Below are 14,685 nucleotides of genomic sequence, written 5' to 3'. Positions count from 1 at the left end.
TTGTTTCTAGGCTGTACTACGGGTACAAATAACATACACATATATGGTATCGCTGCGATCGTCAAGAGCTGGAGAATTTATTTTGGGTTGTTCTTTGGTGGTAGGTTATGGTAGTAACAAGAAACAAACAGCTAAATAAAAAAATATATTTTTTTTTTACTATTTTGGGCCAATTTCCCTTTGATAATAAAAAAAAAAAAATCATGAGATATCCATTACCATTTACCACCAAATGAAAGCCCAATTTGTCCTGAAAAAAACGCGGTATAATCCACCTGGATGTACAAAGTAGTTGTGATGATATAGACGATTTTACTAACGTTTTACTAACGATTTTGTCAACGTTGCAAAATTGTGCTTAGGAATTTACATTTGTTTTACCCTTAGGTGTGAAGGGGTTAAAGTATCTAAACCCAAAATGAGGTGCCTGCATTAGTTTTCATTTTTCCCCTTACATTCTTCTGGTAATCTTGTGCATGACACATTTCTTGTCCCTGGATGGTTACACTCCTCCAATGTCTATGGAAGGAGCCATGGTAGCTACCCATGCTGGAATGTCTGTCTTTGCTCGTCTATGTTACATGTGGGGTGATAGGATTTGTAGTTTACAAAAAGCACTGAAGTGACAAGGACATTGCATTTTTGGCTTGTGACTTGTAAAACACAATGTGTTACATATTTTTTCTTGGGTTTAGTTATGATTTAATAGGAGTGTCTTCAAACTAGCCTTTAGCTGATGTCAGGATGTTCTCAGTACTCTTGTAGCATAGTGGAAGTTGGCTGAAAGCCTACCAAAGCCTGCTATAAACTTAGTTGTCTGTTCAATACACATAAAGAATCAGGAACATTGTCTTTCCTGTTGGTTCAACAAGGCTGCTGATATGGGAATTAACCATACAGTTTTTATGAGGATATCTGGTTCTGTAAAAAAAAAGTGTGACGTTCACATACCCCAGTGTCATCCCTCAGATCTGGGAATCTATCAGCAGCAGACCTTTCAGCCATTTGATACAAATGATGACACTTTAAACTGTCTAAAATTTTCTCAAAGTCAATCGGACGGAAATGGACCACAGACGTAAAACACCTAAAGATTAGACAAGATAAGGAAATATCAATGAGGACTGAACACTGCTACAGAAGGTTATTTTTAAAAGTAGGAGGACACGTGAAGCTCTCCATCAAAAGCTTTGATTTATTATTTCGGAAACTGACAGATTTTAAAGGCTAAAAAAATGAAAAACATCATTATACGCTTCAGAAACAAGGTGAATTTCAATAGATGCTTGAGGATCTTTCTGTGCCTAGTCTAGTCACTTGATTTCAATTGGCATTCTAATACCTTAACCATAATTATTATTATTATACCGGATTTATATAGTGCCAACAATTTGCTCAGCGCTTTATGCTACAGCTTTATTGCTAATGTTAAAATAAACTAAGAACAAATAGTTGTTTATCTAGGTTTATCTAAGATTGCCTTGTTTGTAGAGGCAATCTAAAGATTTTTTTGGGGTGATAGAATAAACTGTGATCCTCTCCGGGGAGAAATGATGTCACAGGTGCAACACGGCACAATCACTAAACAAGGAGGTGCTAATGCCTGCTACAGCAGCCTTTCTCCCTAGGGTACCTCCAAAGGTTGCTAGCGGTTCCTTGAGCAATGAGCAATTTCTGCTTCTCACATAAGTTCCCACTAACACAAATGATCTTTTTAGCTATTTGTAACAGGTTTTTGTTGCTGTCAGAGTCTCCGTTAGGGAGATTTGCCCTCACTTCCTTTCTATGTGTGGGGTGTTAGAACAGTAAACAAATCTACTAAACAGTAGATACAAAAAAAGTGACAAACCCATCCACACTGGGTCATTTTTGTTCAATCAGTGCCGATTGAAGAAAAAAAAATAAAAAATTGAATCGATTGCCCTATCCACACAAATGAGGTGGACAGAGGAAAATCCAACCCCCGCTGAGCTAATAGATTACATGATATTGCATTTACCAACACTTCTGTTCGACAGAAGTTGATAGTTAGATTTATCTCTGTCAGTTCAGAAGGAACTGGCCAAATTTTGATCCATCTATCCAGCTTTAAAATTTGGCTTGAACTGGGCTTAAAAACCCAACAATTTTTAGAGCTTAAAGCATAAGTCAAGGCAAAATAAGGAAAACATATTTAGTACATCTCTGGAATACATGCCCATTTTCCTGTATTTATCACTTTGAAAAACTATTGATGTGCAAGAAATAAAGTTTGCTCCTACCCCCCCCCTTCTTTGACACAACATAGCTCTCAATTCCTAAGCACATGGTGTCAGCCCTGCCTACTTCATTTCTGATGGGTTACAACAATCATAGACCTCTCCTTGCCCCCCTCCTAACCTCCATAACCCATCCTTGGGCACAGGCAGAGCACAGGAAAGTTACTAGCTCACAAATATTCAGGTCAAATCAACAAATATTTTTTGCACAGGTATGATAAAAAACACTTTAATTGGATATTTAACTTACCCAGAGGGAGCAAATAGGAGCAGTTCATTATTACATACATTTTAAGGAAAAAAACTAATGATTGTAACATAGTCCATTTATTTTGTATAAGAATACAAGTATGCACTTCTTACTTTACTAGATTCAGGATGTAATTTGGGTTATTCGCAACTATGCCATTCTTCTTAAGAATATCATTAACTTCTGTTATTGCTTTTAGGTCTTTAGAAACGTATCGGTAATACAGCTTTTTCCATGGGATAAACTAAAAAACAGCAAAAGAAAAAAAAAAAAAAGCTGAACGACAATTTTCACATTGTACTAGATAAAACAGTTAACAGTGTGCCTTAAAATTAAACTCAGGACTGAAAACTATTCATTTTTGCAAATTCTACAGAATTTGCACTCTAACTACTGTAGAAGAATGAGGACAAAGTTCTACTGGAAAATATACAAGTTGTTATAGAAAGGGGTAAGGTGCAAGCACTGCACTTTGCAGCCATAAAATGGTGTAATGCAAAATTCTGACACAAATCGTAATATAAACGGAGGCAAGTACTTTTAAAGATGAGTGCTGCTAATTTGACTATTGACAATCAATTAACTTATAATATAAATTTGTACTTTTCAAGGAGCATTTTCCCAAAGCTTTTCTTGTGTCTGCCTTCTCCCACACATCCTTACTAGCCAGTAAGAATGCTCACCATAGTAATGGGCCAATAGCTTCCTAATGGCCCCGTACTATGATAGGTGTGACGGAGATCAGAAATATTTTATTTTGGTGGTATTTGTTGAAATCCACAAGTGTCCCCAGCAGTCAGCTTGTCTGCTTAGTTAAAATTTGTAGTTCCTGTGCCCCACAGGGGGTGGGAGATGAGATTGATCCCAGCAGGGAGCGCAGACAGCATAGTGTTCTGTGGCTGTGAAACGCCAGACATGTTGGCACTGAGGGCTTGGTCAAATTGAAAGGACCTTATAATGTCCCTATGGGGGAGAATGGACAGAGTTTGAGTCAGGATGGACAAAGCAGCTCATGGCTGCAGGCCTCGCTAGGAGATGCATTGAACTGTGCTTTACTTTGTACACTGCTGGGACTTGTGGTTCTACATTGCTTATGTGGTCTTGAAGCTGTGGCCAAGACACACAGCCCTCTGAAGACCCGTGAGGAGTTGGTGCCTATCTGCCTAGACTTCCTCTGCTGGGGCCACTGCTGGCTGGTGAGTCCCTGAATTGCTATCCTGTGCCAAGGACTTAACCCTCTCTGCTTTGCCTGCTGTGTGCCACCCCCTGTGCTGAGGACCCAACCTGGACTTAATCCTTGCAGTGTTGAAGCAGCCATGGTGTTTGCACATGGATGGCTCACAAAACCTACTAAAGATGCAGCGGTCGCCTTGGAGGCAGCCATAGTGGGTTCCTATGAAGCCTTAACACACTTGGTTATGTCTATGAGATCTGTGTTGCGGGCCTGGATGACAGCACATGGAGGGAACCTGGGGGATCGCTCCCTCACTCTCCTCTCTGGAAAAATCCCCATTTAGCCCATTTTCTTACTTATGAGGATCCGATAGTGTGGACACACTATGGGATCAAGATCATTGGGGATATAGTACACAATGAGGTCCTGCGATCCTTTGATGAGTTGAAAGCTATACACTCTCTGCCAAGTACGCATTTCTTTAGGTTCCTACAACTCCGACATGCATATCAATCACATTTTGGGAGGGCCCCAGTCGCCTTTGCCCCCTCAGACATAGACACTATGCTGCGAGATGAAGATCTACTCAAATCCTTGTCTTCTATATATAAATCCCTGTTTCCTCCCAATGTATGACCAGCTGGGAGGCGGTGGTTCCCGATCTTGATACAGAAGATTGGGAGGATATTTGGGATGCTCCCATTTTCAGGCTCATTTCTCCTCGGTATCAGCTTATCCATTATAAATTTGTTCACCGTATTTATCTGGCTCCTGCTAGGCTAGCTAAAATATTTGGTAACAACTCATCCTCCTGCTGGCGTTGCTCAGTCTCTGGGGCTGATTTTATGTATGTTTTCTGGGACTGCCCTGCCATACAACGATACTGATCTGGAGTAATTCAGTGTGTCCAGTTGGTCACTAGTATACCCCTTAATCTCTCTGTGCCACATGGTCTACTGAGTTTGGTGGATGACTTGGCCCCCACTAAGGCCATTTGTATTTATCTCGCCTTTTCAATTATGCGCGTAAACTCATTGTACTATTCTGAAAGAAACCCGAGGCTCCAACTGTTGCAGTTAGGAAAGCTCTTATAAATGAGACCCTTCCATTATATAAGGCCACTTATGCTAATAAAGGGGTACATTGTAAATTTGATAAAGTCGGGGGCAGCCTGGTTGCTTCCCCACTTTCAGTGGCAGATTGAGGAGTGCTGCACTTTGGTTCACATAATTATATTGGATTGTTCATGTACATTGCTTAGCGGAGAGAGTTTCTTTGTAACATGTAGGATGTATGTGTTTTTGGGTAGGGAAGGAGGGGTGGGGTGTCTTATCTTTCCAAAATGTATATGTATACTGACGTTCCCTGTACAACACGGGCATGTTTCTCCTCTCTTTTGTATATTGTATTATTGGAGGACTACCTGGCTTGTTGGCCGTAGCCATAGCTTGTTTTTTGTTGTTAATTTGTATGTTTTCTAAAAAATTTCTAATAAATAGAATTTAAAAAAAAAAAAACCACAACATGAAAGCATGGATCCATCCTGCCTTGTATCAACAGTTCAGGCTGGTGGTGGTGTAATGGTGTGGGGGATATTTTCTTGGCACTAGCAAGGTATAACTAATAAAGTGGCCAGTGGGTGTATGTCATTTTTTATTTTACCTTAAGTACCATGTTAATGCTTTCTCTGCCCAAATGAGGTTATCTGACATTTTCCTTTTGGTACAAACAGACCACATAACATAGGTAAAAAAATGATACAAACCAATACATCATCAACTATTGCCTTCCATTCCTTACAGACGAAGCTCACATTCTGGTAAAGGTCCTCAATAGGAAGGAAACCAAAAATATGCTGCAAGAGTTCAGTAGGAAACTGACTTATTAGGTCATATGACTGACTGTTATCTCCAGTTACTCCGAGGAGTCCATAATGTGGATCAGAAAGTGAATCCAACAGGTGACCCATTTCATCATCATCCTCTTCTTCGAAGAAATCGCTGGAAGACATAGCATCTTCTCCTGATGGATCTATATTGGAGTCCTGACTCCAACATTCCAAAGAAGAAAAAGGCCGTTTTCGATTTGAAGTGGGTTTAGGAGAATCGGTCACATCAAACATTGCCACATCCTCATCTATATGACCAGAGAATATTGCATCATCTTCTCCTTCCATGTCAGCTGTGTGGCTGCTATTCAATTTGGGATATGCAAGACCTGTAAAAGCCACTGAACTATTCACGCAAGCAGTTCTTGAAGTGCCTGTATCAAGAGAAGATTTCACAAATACATATTCAAAAAAATTATTTAAATGTCCAATTTCACATGGAGATTGTTCACTTTAACCACTTGCAAAAAAAAAAGGACTGAAATTTAAAAAAAAACAAACAAACAATATTTTTGCTTTCTGGAATAAAACCTATCCAATAAAAAAAATTATAAAATCAAACGTCTTCATAAAATATAAGCCAAAATGTATTTTGCTACATACTTGGTGAAAATAATTCACAATAAGTGTATATTGATTGGTTTGTGCAAAAGTTATAGCATCTACAAACTATGGGATAAATTTTGGAACTTTTATTTATTTTTTTATACTAGTAATGGCAGCAATGGAACTGTGACAGTACGGCAGTCAGTCTGACACTGATACTTTGTGGGAACCAGTGACACTTATACAGTGATCAGAGCTAATAATATACACTGAACAAAAGACACTGGTTAGGAAGGGGTTAACATCTAGGTGGCAATCAATGGGTTAAGTGTATGCCAAACAGTGATTTTTGTGTGTACAGTGTGGTGCTTTTACTATGGGGAATGAGCCGTTTTTTATTCCCTGCTTTGCAGGGAAACAGAAATTGGCACATCCCCGCTGTCAGGACAGAGCTCTGTGTTGTTTACATACACAGAACCCTGTCCTATCAGCCTCATCACAGATCACCTGGTCCCAGCCGTCAATCATTGGCTGGAACCCGCTGATTGGCTTGTGCTGTGTCTAATCACAGCACAGCCGGAGCAGCGGGCGCATGTGTGTGCGCCCCTTACAGAGATGAGCCGAATCACGAACTAGATATGTGACTCAGCGCAGAGAGCCCGCTTTGCCGACGTACATCTACAGTGAAGGAAATAAGTATTTGATCCTCTGCTGATTTTGAATGTTTGCCCACTCACAAAGAAATGATCAGTCTAAAAATCGAATGGTAGGTGTATTGTAACACTGAGAGACAGAGTAGCAACAAAAAATTAAAAAGAAATGCATGTCTAACAAATGATGCACTGATTTGCATTTTCATGAGGGAAATAAGTATTTGATTCCCTTCACAAAACATGACTTAGTACTTGGTGGCAAATCCCTTGTTGGCAATCACAGAGGTCAGACGTTTCCTGTAGTTGGCCACCAGGTTTGCACACATCTCAGGTGGGATTTTGGCCCACTCCTCTTGGCAGTCATTAAGGTTTGGTGGCTGACGTTTGGCAACTCGAACTTTCAGCTCCCTCCATAGACTCACAATCGGATTAAGATCTGGAGACTGGCTAGGCCACTCCAGGACCTTAATGTGCTTCTTCTTGAGCCACTCCTTTGTTGCCTTGGCCGTGTGTTTTGGGTCGTTGTCATGCTGGAACACCCATCCACGACCCATTTTCAATGCCCTGGCTGAGGGAAGAAGGTTCTCAGCCACGATTTGACGGTACATTGCCCCATCATCCCTTTGATGCGGTGCAGTTGTCCTGTCCCCTTAGCAGAAAAACACCCCTAAAGCAGAATGTTTCCACCACCATGTTTGACAGTTGGGATGGTGTTCTTGGGGTCATAGGCAGCATTCCTCCTCCTTCAAACACAGCGAGTTGAGTTGATGCCAAAGAGCTCGATTTTGGTCTCATCTGACCACAACACTTTCAACCAGTCCTCCTCTGTATCATTCATATGTTCAGTGGCAAACTTCAGACGGGCCTAGACATGTGTTTTCTTGAGCAGAGGGACCTTGCGGGCACTGCAGGATCTCAATCCTTGTCGGCGTAGTGTGTTACCAATTGTTTTCTTGGCGACTGTGGTCCCAGCTGCCTGGAGATCATTGACAAGATCCTCGCATGTAGTTCTGGGATGATTCCTCACTGTTCTCACGATCATTGACACTCCACGAGGTGAGATTTAGCATTTTGCACCAGACCTAGGGAGGCTGACAGTTGTTTTGTGTTTTTTCCATTTGCAAATGATTGCACCAACTGTTGTCACCTTCTCACCAAGCTGCTTGGCGATAGTTTGGTAGCCAAATCCAGCCTTGTGTAGGTCTACAATCTTGTCCCTGACATCCTTGGACAGCTCTTTGGTCTTTGCCATAGTGGAGTGTTTGGAATCTGATTGTTTGATTGTAAACAGGTGTCTTTTATACAGGTAGCAAAATGAGATTAGCAACACTCCCTTTAAGAGACTGCTTCTAATCTCAGCTTGTTACCTGTATGAAAGACACCTGGTAGCCAGAAATTCTGCTGAATGATAGGGGATCAGATACTTATTTCCCTCATGAACATGAAAATCAGTGCATAATTTGTTAGACATGCATTTCTGTTCAATTTTTTTGCTGCTATTCTGTCTCTTAGTGTTTCAATACACCTACTATTTGATTTTTAGACTGATCATTTCTTTGTGAGTGGGCCCCTGCTTGAGAAAGAAGCGCGCATCCGCCATTAGAAGCCAGCGCATGCTTCGAAAGGCGTCGAATTGCATCTTGGTCACTGACGACATCACGCCTACGCTGCGGTTCAGCGTGCATTCCAGCCGCCATCTTTTAGGAGTATGTGCATGCCGGCCGGCTCCACATCGGTCTCCCTCCTGAACCACGCTCCCTACCACTGAGACGCAGACGATACAGGCACCACTGACAGCCATTCTACATGGTGTTTCTACACCACAATACCCTACATGCTTTTATTACTCTACTACCATGTGAGTGTTCCTACTTTTTATTATATATTAAAGTGGTCTTCTGCACTTAGAGGCGCTTCTTCTTCTCTTCTTACCATTCAATTTTTAGACTGATCATTTTTTTGTGAGTGGGCAAACATTCAAAATCAGCAGGGGACCAAATACTTATTTCATTCACTGTAAGTGATGTGGTCAGCAAGCGCTTAAAGATTTGAACATGTGCGAAAGTGCACAATGTACCCAAAATACTGAATCATTTTATCAAGATAATGAATAACAAAGTTGACCCCCCCATATTTCCTGGCTTCATTCCCCATTCTCTGTAACAGCAGGCAGGGGCTCCTCTCCCCTGCAGGCTCCGCCATTGCAGCCACAACATTTATTCACAGAAAATTGTGAATGATTATACTAAGTTCCGTCTGCCACTTCTGTCAGTCAAATCCAGTGTGGAGGGAGCAGGGAGAGATCCAAACTGCGCTGTGTGCGTCTACGGCTGCACACAGCCCAGCTCAGGAGCGTGCCCGCATAAGTGCCCCCAAAGCACACAGCTTGCTATAGGGGCACTCAGAGAAGAGGAGGCATAGATAGCGCTGGTGAGGGACCCCAGAAGAAGAGGTTCAGGGCTGCTCTGTGCAATACCATTGCACAGAGCAGGTAAGTATAACATATTTATTATTTCGATTTAAAAATTTGCCTTTACAATCGCATTAATAGGTAGAAAGTCCTACCTCTGGGCCATGTCTTGCTCCTGCTACGAGGATATAGGCCTTTGTTTACATCCTTGCTGATACTCCATTGAAGAAATGGTTGGGTGAGAGAGCATGATCCCTCTCTGCTCTGGGCCAGTTCCTGACAATCCCACTCTGTCAGATGCTTACGCCTTTTCACTGTATGATTAAAAAAAAACATTTTAGACTGCATGTCAAACTGTATGTATGTATTCTTGATACTTTCAATTTCACTTTAAAGGCCAAGTTCACCTTCTAGACCAGGTTACACCCATATTTAGGGTTTAACATATCACATGGTACCAAGTGGCTCCACCCACACAGCTGTGTCATTCATTCACAGATCTGCCCACCACGGTCATAGTCCATTGACACTCCCTCCAGCTCTGTAGCTGAAAGAATAACTAAAGTCAAAACTTTTTTTTTAGTTTTGGATAGATGGGAGAGGGATTAGAACCCCTGTCAGTTTTTATTGTAGCCTGTGCCCCTGTTAGGAAGGTTCACCCTCTCTATTTATCCTGTTTACCACTATCACTGAAACTGAAAGTAAAAGAAAAAAATCCCAAAATTTGGGTTGCCCCAGAAAAGTAATAGAGCAAATCTTCCAAAAGGGACTTTAGTTCTGGTGATCTGAGGGATTCAGGTTTTCTTCCAATTTTGCATTAAAAAAAAAAGCAGAAGAAAGATGTGTGACCATGTATTCCAATGGAACTCTTCACATTGATCCATTGTGAGTCTGGTGCATGTTTGGTGCGGTAAAAAAAAAAAAAAAAAAGCACCAAAAACACACCTTCCCATTGAAATCAATGGAAAACGCACCCACGGTAAGTTTTTGAGTCCCTTGTCCTGTAAAAAAAAGTACTGCAAACGCGGTAAGAACACGGCAAAAGTGCATGTGCTTTTTAGCTGCAGATCTGTGTAAAAGTAGCCTAAGGCATGCCATAGACCGGTCGTGTATCAGCCAAATTTTCGTCCACACGAAAAATCGGCCAATATTCACATCGTTAGTGGGGCCAGCCCATCAGCCGTTTTTCGCGGATCTCCTTATTTATTTTTATTGGTCATGCTGGAAAATCCATGAAAAACGGCTGTTTTTCGTGGACATTGGTGGCAGCATCGGCAACAGCGCCGACCGATTTTTCGTTTATTGGCTGAAAATTTGGCCGATAAATGGTCTGCCTATGGCCTGCCTTAATTTGCAGAGATTTCCCTTCACTTTCTGTTTTGGCTATGAGACAGGAAGTGAAGGGAAATCTCCCCAATGGGACACAGATGGCAAAAAAACAAAACACTTTTGGGGGTTATAACCCTCCCTTACTCTATCCAAACTGGAAAAAAAAAAAGGTTTTGCCTCTAGTTACACTTTAAAGTCTGTCCTTCGGTATGGACAGGGAAGTGGATGAAAAGTCTGCACCTACGATCCACTGCTTGCAAAAATAAACTGATATTAAAAGGCAATTTTTTTAAAAATAACAAACATGTTATACTTACCTGCTCTGTGCAATGTTTTTGCACAGAATAGCCCGATCCTCCACTTTTCAGGTCCCCGCTGGTGCTTCTGGCCTCTCCCTCTTGCCAAATGCCCCCAGAGCAAGCAGCTTGCTATGGGGGCACCCAAGCAGGTTCACTCCTGAACCACTGCTGCATGTCCATTCACACACAGAGCAGCAGGTTGGCCCCACCCCTTCTCTCTCCTCATTGGCTCACTGGTTGTGATTAACAGCAGTGGGAGCCAATGGTTCCCACTGCTGTCTCAGCCAATGAAGAGGGAGGGTCCCCAGAGAGCTGAAGCTCTCGTGTACATTGTTGGATCATGATGGGGCTCAGGTAAGTATTAGGGGGGCTGGGGGGAGCTGCACACAGAAGATTTTTTACCGTCATGCATGGAATACATAAAGGTTAAAAAAAAAAAAAAACCTTGAGCATTTACAACCACTTGTGTAAAATAAAATATTAAACATACATTTTTTTCTTGCAACTTTTTTCCTTTAACCGCTTTCCTGCCAACCTATAGCAGATATACTGCTACAGGGCAGCAGGGGTGTGCAAAATCACGTATATATACGTGATTTCACATTTCCGGGTAAAGGGCGCGCGTGCGCCCTACCCGTGTCGCTATTCGTGGCCTCAGCTGTTAATCACCAGGTCCCGGCTGGTGATTATTCGCTGGCACCCGGTAATCACCAAGCATTACCGACAGAGGGAGAGAACTTTATGTAAACAATACAGTTCTCTCCCCTGTCAGCTCCTGCACACTACTTTGTATGGCTGTGCATAGGAGAGCCATACAAAGCAGTGTGCTTACAGTTGAAAGCACTAACACAGCACACAATAAAACAGCACACAGTTAACCCTTTGATCACCCCACGTTAATCCCTTCCTGCCCAGTGCCATTAGTACAGTGTCAGTGCTTTTTATTAGAACTGATCACTGTATTGGTGTCACTGAGGATGTCAGTGACACCAAGTCAGTTCCCCCCAGTGTCAGAATACCCGCTGCAGTCCAGCTATAAGTCGCTGATCGCCGCCATTACTAGTAAAAAAAGAAAACAAAATTCTAATATATATACTGGCATTTGTAAACACTCTAACTCTCACGTAAACCAATTAATTTACACGTATTGTGATTTTTTTTAGCAAAGACATGTCGCAGAATACATTTTGGCCTAAATTTACAGGAGTGTGGAAATTTTTGAAAAAACTACTTGTCCAGGGACTAAATCGGTGCTCCAATCTACTTGTCCCTCATGACAATATACTTGTCCAGATCAAAAGAAATAAATTTCAAAACAAACCGTATTTAAATCAGAGGTGATTTTAGGAATATCTGGGGCTTTTAAAATCAAAAGGGGCTTTATGTTGAGTTAAACGTGTAATTTTAACATTGCGCTGTTTATCTCCTCCCCTCCCTGCCTGTCTCTAGCACAGCACTCGGGGACTAGCAGGGAGGGGAGAGACCTTTCAGTGTAATGAGCACCGATTGGGAACTTGTCAAGAAAGGGGAGTGTCCGGCTTATCCTTTATCCCTTTTCGCTGCCAGAGCCCTTTTTGCACACATTTAAAAAATCATTTTAGGCCTGAAGATCACACAAACCCCCCAAACATTATATATTTTCTGAATGCAGACACCCTAGAGAATAAAATAGTGGTAGCTCCAATTTTTTATGTCGAATTATATTACCACAAAATACAAGTTATTTTAGGGCACAAAAAAAGCCATAAATTACCCTATTTTTTGTAAAATATAAAAGACGAGGTTGCACCGAGTAGATAGATACCCAACACATCAAACCATAAATTTGTGTGCGCTTGTGAAATGGTGATGAACTTCAGTACTCCGTATTTTCTATGCAACACTTTTAAAGTCCCTTATAGGTCATGTTATGGAGGAGGTCTGGTGCTAGAATTATTGCTCTAATTCTGGCGTGCGAGGCAATATGCAACATGTGTATTGCAATTGATGTTTTCATTTGTAGGCGGCCCGGTATGTGCTGTTAAGTTTGTACGTGTGTATATATGGGGGGGGGGGGGGGGGGGGGCAGGATGTTATGTGCTTGGGTGTAACTTTGATGTTTTACAATAAAAAAAATGTTTTTATCACATAAGGGACAAAGTCCCCTAGGTGATGATTTTTGATGACAGGTTCTCTTTATTGAGACATGCAGGGTCTAAAACACCCTGGATGCCTCCCTTGAATGTAATGCAGTGCACATCGCACTGCATTACATTCTTTCCCAGCCTCGATGGCCAAAAATCTTTGACTGGGAACATCAGAACGTCACTTTCGGGTCAGGACACGAAGGGGAGGGGAGCAGAGGAGTCCGTCTCCTCCCTCCCCTCTAACCAGGGGTGTATTTACCACAAGGCAAACAAGGCATCTGCCTAGGGCGGCATTTTTTCAAGGGGGGCAGCACTGCCCCTTGGAAGGGACACATGCATGGGAACCTGGTGGGTTCCGAGAGAGGTTGTGGGTTTCATGATGGTGTATGCACAGCCTGACTCTCGTTCCCGTGGATGTCAAGAGCTGTGAAGGTGAGTGTCTCTCTCTCTCTCACCATGGGGGATGGTGGCTGGTGTATGGGGGCAGTGGTAGTGGAAGACTCTCTCTGGTGGGAGTCAAGGGTGTTGTTGGTCAATGTCAGGCTCTTTCTGCGGGAGGGGCACCAATTTTTGTGTTGCCTAGGGCAGCACAAAACCTAAATACACCACTGCCTCTAACCGACGGCAGTGAGCAGGTCCCGGGCCCGCAGATGGGCAAGTGGAGCCTGGGAGACAGTGGGCGGTGCAAGCAGGGGGGGAGCGGCTGGCACTGTGTGAAAGCAATCGGCGGCAGCGAATGCTTCCACCTGACAGGTGAGCCCTGCTGCTTGCCTGCAACAGGGCTGAAGGATAAAAAAAAAAAAAAAAAAAGGAGGCGCCCAGAACTACATGTCTCGAATGTCGGGTGATATAAATTCAATATCCCTGATCTATGACGAAATTAGATTTTTTTAATATTTTTACTCGACATGTTTAATAGCAAAAAAATGAAAGTTTTTTTTCTCAAAATGGTCAGTCTTTTTTTATAGCGCACAAAATAAAAACCGCACAGGCGATCAAATACCACCGAAAGAAAGCTCTATTGGGGGGAGGACATCAATTTCATTTGGGTGCAGTGTTGCAGGACCGCACAATTGTCAGTTAAAATAACACAGCGCAAAAAATGGTCTGATTAGGAAGGGGGTTAAATCCTCTGGAGGGCAAGTGGTTAAAGCAGAATTAAACTCGAACTTTGAAAGGCTGACAGGTAAAGTTTTGATAACAGAAGAGATCCTAGTCTTTTCTGTCATTAATGCTTCTTCCTACCTGCCAGCAGTAGATGCACACAGAGCCATGCATGTGCAGCTCAAAGTACATTTATGGTACCACTCTGTGCCGTTACAAAGTGACTCGCATGTGCGGGAGTGACGTCATCGCGTCCTGACCCTTCAAGTGCCTACACAGAGCGAACCTGGGAAGAAGACCAAAAACAGAAAGGAAAGAAGACCAAGCGAAGATGGAAGTGCCTGTGACCAGTCGGAGCTTTGCATTGGCAAGCTGGCAACACATCATCCATGGATTAGCGGAGTCCGGGCCTCAGGAGGTGCACGGTACAGATATCTCACCCCTTATTGCTCCTAGCATGCCCATCGAAAGCTGCCTATACACTATACAATCTGACTATACAATCCCCTTTAGATTTACCAAAATCATGGAGGACAAACCTAAACATTACTTTCACTTTGCATCCAATCATAGTTGATGGCAGATTGTCCAATCAAATTGCATAGTGTATGGTCACCTTCAAGGCATATAGACTATAAATGCCATGAT

At 42.4% G+C, this 14,685-nt stretch overlaps 1 protein-coding gene across 2 annotated transcripts in view; it reads right to left on the bottom strand.

Moving 5' to 3' along the window:
* The window catches only part of FBH1 (F-box DNA helicase 1), an 87,509-nt gene that overhangs the window by 72,531 nt on the left and 293 nt on the right, over window positions 1–14,685 (bottom strand). The window contains exons 1-5 of one of the 2 annotated variants that reach the window (XM_089676897.1): window positions 14,179–14,573; window positions 9,335–9,493; window positions 5,448–5,944; window positions 2,622–2,752; window positions 952–1,087 (exon numbers count right to left, since the gene is read on the bottom strand). In XM_089676897.1, the coding sequence (XP_089533023.1) occupies window positions 952–1,087; window positions 2,622–2,752; window positions 5,448–5,858 (678 nt within the window). In that variant the 5' untranslated portion in view covers window positions 5,859–5,944; window positions 9,335–9,493; window positions 14,179–14,573. Of the gene's footprint in view, window positions 1–951; window positions 1,088–2,621; window positions 2,753–5,447; window positions 5,945–9,334; window positions 9,494–14,178; window positions 14,574–14,685 lie in introns of those variants that run through there. The other variant, XM_089676896.1, reaches the window with a different exon arrangement.

This window comes from Staurois parvus, unplaced genomic scaffold (genome assembly GCF_062004578.1).
Source record: "Staurois parvus isolate SC_StPar_1 unplaced genomic scaffold, SC_StPar_1.0 ptg000175l, whole genome shotgun sequence".
NCBI classification, from domain to species: domain Eukaryota; kingdom Metazoa; phylum Chordata; class Amphibia; order Anura; family Ranidae; genus Staurois; species Staurois parvus.
The sequence above is the reverse complement of the archived record's forward strand: the minus strand, read 5'-3'. Positions and strand labels throughout refer to the sequence as shown.